This window comes from Ornithodoros turicata, chromosome 1 (genome assembly GCF_037126465.1).
Source record: "Ornithodoros turicata isolate Travis chromosome 1, ASM3712646v1, whole genome shotgun sequence".
Classification (NCBI taxonomy): Eukaryota; Metazoa; Arthropoda; class Arachnida; order Ixodida; family Argasidae; genus Ornithodoros; species Ornithodoros turicata.
In genome coordinates this window covers 183,466,515-183,470,285 of record NC_088201.1, presented here as the reverse complement: position 1 = coordinate 183,470,285, position 3,771 = coordinate 183,466,515, and the positions used below count along the sequence as shown (strand labels likewise).

The 3,771-nt window shown below is 46.1% G+C and overlaps 1 protein-coding gene across 2 annotated transcripts; it reads right to left on the bottom strand.

The window, feature by feature from the left end:
- Positions 1–430: 430 nt before the first annotated feature.
- Positions 431–2,354, bottom strand: LOC135373762 (uncharacterized). Of its 2 annotated transcripts, none has more exons than XM_064606853.1 (2): positions 613–2,354; positions 431–554 (listed from the first exon to the last, which is right to left on the bottom strand). In XM_064606853.1, exons 1-2 carry the CDS (start codon positions 2,123–2,125, stop codon positions 532–534), a joined length of 1,536 nt encoding a protein of 511 aa, XP_064462923.1. In that variant the 5' UTR covers positions 2,126–2,354; the 3' UTR covers positions 431–531. The 2 variants fall into 2 exon arrangements, with proteins under 2 accessions (XP_064462923.1, XP_064462927.1); XM_064606857.1 differs by having other exon boundaries at positions 431–551.
- Positions 2,355–3,771: the final 1,417 nt, after the last annotated feature.

Sequence of the window (3,771 nt, the reverse complement as noted above, 5' to 3'; positions counted from 1 at the left end):
TCGTAGACACCAAAATGATCTATTCTATTCAATTCTAAGTCATAGGCTTCCAAATCACTCACCTGTCTATTGGTCTGGGGGGGTGGTCACTTCCATTCATTTCTAAAACCTATTGGCTGCCTCTCATACATGCTCGATAGACTCATTTGTCATTTCCACTCTCTAGTCACTCGGTCACACGCTTTCAACTGCATATTGCTTCATAATTTCAACCGCAACATAGACAACCACTCGTGGGTCAATTCCATTCATTCCTGGTGAGCGACGCTTTCTAGTTAAGCCAGGACAACGCTTCGGAACAGTAAGGACATAGAAAAACACGGAAAATAGTTTTCAACATTTATTAGACACATCATGGTGTTCTCAGAGAGATTGCAGTTCTCTCTGGAGCACTTCCAGCATACTGGACATTTCCGCCCCGCATCCATGGCGTTTTTCACATAAGTACCATGTGGATCACCCAAGCGTTCGTCCTTCTCCATCCACGGCTCAGTCCCAGACCGCACGCGAGAAGAGCATGTCACAGAAGTATCAGTTCTCTTCCTGCACATCTTCTGGAGCAAAAAAAGAACATTATGAGCTTCACTATTTACATCATCCATTTAAACTTACCATATTCACAGCTTCCGTAAGGGTAGGATTCGATGTCATTGCAGAGGTATCGCTTGTCGTCATATGCCATCAGACTTCTTTTGACGTTTCTGATGGTGTACATGCACTGTTTCTTTCCAACTATTGACACTTGCTCATTCGATACGCTCGTGTGGTTGAATAAGGTATCACAGTATGTCTCATGGAGGAGGTGCTTGCGTACAATATTTTTCTTTACCCCTTTAGCTCTTGCAATTTGCTTTTCTCCAGCTAGTTTGATGGAGTACATTTTAGCTTTCAAGCATATTACTTCTTCGATAGGTACACTACCAGTTTCGCTTTTGAAAGCCCCAAGTCTCCCATGATTCTTTTCACTGTATAGTGGATGATCCTGGTCGAAGGAAGACAAATCTAAGTGGTCGTCGGCGATCGCTCGTAACTGATCTTCGTAGTCCTTGCAGAATAGGCCGAGGATCAGAGAATCCGTGTCAAAGTAACAGGTAATCACTGGACAAGTGAGCTTACTCAAGAGGGTTTCGTAGTAGAATGAGTACATGGTTAATTTACTCAGTTCCAAAATCGTAAACCCAATCTGGAGCGGGAAATCGCATCGCACTTTTCTTTTGCGCATTTCGTACATGACACAATCCGGGGACAAAATTTCCATCCTCACGCATTCCGCCCGACTCCCGAGGCGACTCGCCGTCTCCTCATCGAAGGCTACTCGAATGTCCCGCATGTTAAATTTATTTAAAAGCGTTCTTCCGAATACCGCATTATTTGAGAGTTTATAGAAATTTTTTTCGAACGTCTTGCTCGAGGCAACGCGTCTGGCAACATTGTCCTCGATGTAGGGACGCAGGAATGGTGCCTGGCGAAATTTTAGAATTCGGTGAATTTTCGTCACCCTCATGCCCAATCTACAATAGAGTGCGAGCAACGCGTAATGAACGACGTACTCGACCTTGTCCTTGCACGTGAGCAACAGCTTTTTGCTGTTAGCTGGCTGATACATTAATTCTTCGAGAAGCCCTTGCTGGAATGGCGAGAGCCATTCCTTTGGGACGACTGCCTTCTCGGGAGCCAGGGGGAAGTACCTTGTTAGAGCGTGGATAGATTTTGGATACTCCAAGTCACATACGTACACATACCCCACCTCCGAATCCGTGGGGTGACGCATAAAATCCACGGAGCTAAAATCCTCGACCCATTCGAAATCACCGACAGGGAGGTGCTTTATCATACTAAATCCGTAAAGATTGTTGCAATCTATGTATGATATGTACACCTCCTCTTTATCAGGATCATAGCCGCTACACAGAGGGTTATTGGCACGCAAATGACGCCTGCTCGCCTGACAGAGCCCGCCTCTAACGCCCGATTCGATGGTTCTGTACATTTCCTCATCGGTAATCAATTCCAATTTTGCATTCGTATAATTTAACGCGCATTGCCACGAATAGGATGCCAGAGAAACGCAATGAAGCAATTCCAATCCACGTGCGCTGTAGCACAGGCGTCGGAAGTGCTGCATTATGTCTGCATGTAAGAGGGCATCCGTTTTCAGGTACAATGTGTTATAATCCCGTAAACTCGAGCACCCAAAATGTTCAAATACATGCACAGCGTACTGGTAGTCCTCATCGCTTACATCTTCCCCAGTTAGATCATTTCGAAAAGCGGATTTTTCTGGGAGACTCAACTCGTCGTACACTGCAAAAGAACTAAGGTAACTGTAAGGGAACACACCTTTACGAAGCAAAATTTTGTAAGTCGTAATTTTGTAGTCGTCTCCAAATACCTGCTTCAAGCATTGGAACGCCTCTGCACCACCCATGGATTTCACGGTTTCCACAAGCTCCCCAAGTGATGAATTTAGGTACTGCATGGTATCTCTGAAGAGGAAGGTACCAATTTCGAACGAACGAATTTTTTCCATGGAGCTGGCCACAATGAAGGGAGGTCGCTTCCACCCGAGAACGTGAAATTCCCGTAACAGTCCTGCCAAATCATAAGACAAATTGTGGACCATGATCGGCAATTTTTCTCTGGTAGTGCACGCGACGTTACAGGGGTTGCACAGTGTCGCGATATAATTTGTCTCACCCGCAGTACAATGCTTCGAATGATCATGATGCCGGACACGAGGTAGGTCTTTCGCGAATTCCCGTTTACAGTATGCACAGTGGGTGGCAGCTCTGTGCTTGGCTTGTTGTTCATCGCTCAGCACCATCGCAGCGGGGCAGGCGTTCAAGGCAATCATTTCATCACGCATTTCCATGAGCGCCTTCACACACTGCTTTGCCGCATCTTCCCCGTGGTGTGTTCTAATACGCATCACCTTTGAGTCGTGGGTACGCACGAGCACAGCACAGAAGCTAGAGGTAATGTGACGTTGCATGCCAACACCACTGGGTGCGAGTACGCTCTCAGTGTCCAACGCAACGACGTAGTTGTACTGCTGCATGTACTGTATTTTAGTAAACTCTACAAAATTTTTTCCCGGCTCGCAAAATTCCAACAGGATTTCGTTCACGTCCGTGCAAAGGCGTCGATGTTTCGCCATGCTCTCTTCCTTCACGAAAGAGCGTGTACAGCGTTCGCATACGAAATGGTTACTTCTTGTTGTCAACAAGCGTTCGAGGGACTTAATTCCAAAAAAATGCTCATCTACTTCCAACAAGTGAATTTTCTTTTCCCATTCTAGTTTTGGGGGTCGCGACACATGTACTCCCTGATCGACGTACGCGTACACGTAGACGGAAATCTTGTTTTGGTTTTCGAATTCGTCAAGATCAGAGAAGGATACAGGGAAGTGACTAGGCCACCAGTACTCTGTTGCATAATTTTCATATTTTTTCCATCGGTTCCTTTCCTGCGGGTGCAAGAGGGCAAGTGTATTGTATTTAAAGCACTCGCCCTCCTTACGCTCTGGTAAAGGGACATTCGTTAACACGTTTCTGCGTTTAGCCAGATTCGTGGGAAGTACCCCATTGCACCCGAATTTCTTAGTTTTCACAGCGGAAATACACAGTTGAACTTTTTGGACGTCAGTGGATACAAACCCACTACCCTCGCGCTGGTAATTTTCAATGCGCCCGGTGGACTCCTGAATCACATCCATCAAAGTATTTGCAATAGCTCCGTCGCTGTGGACTTCGCGAGCAAGCGCCATAAAAT

What these genes read in the sequence shown, in the direction of transcription:
- LOC135373762 (XM_064606853.1), bottom strand. Translation starts at nt 2,125, where the DNA reads ATGCAGCACTTCCGACGCCTGTGCTACAGCGCACGTGGATTGGAATTG. An exon ending in TTACGGAAGCTGTGAATATG is followed by an intron (nt 555 to 612) that starts GTAAGTTTAAAT and finishes TTTTTGCTCCAG; the next exon opens with AAGATGTGCAGGAAGAGAAC.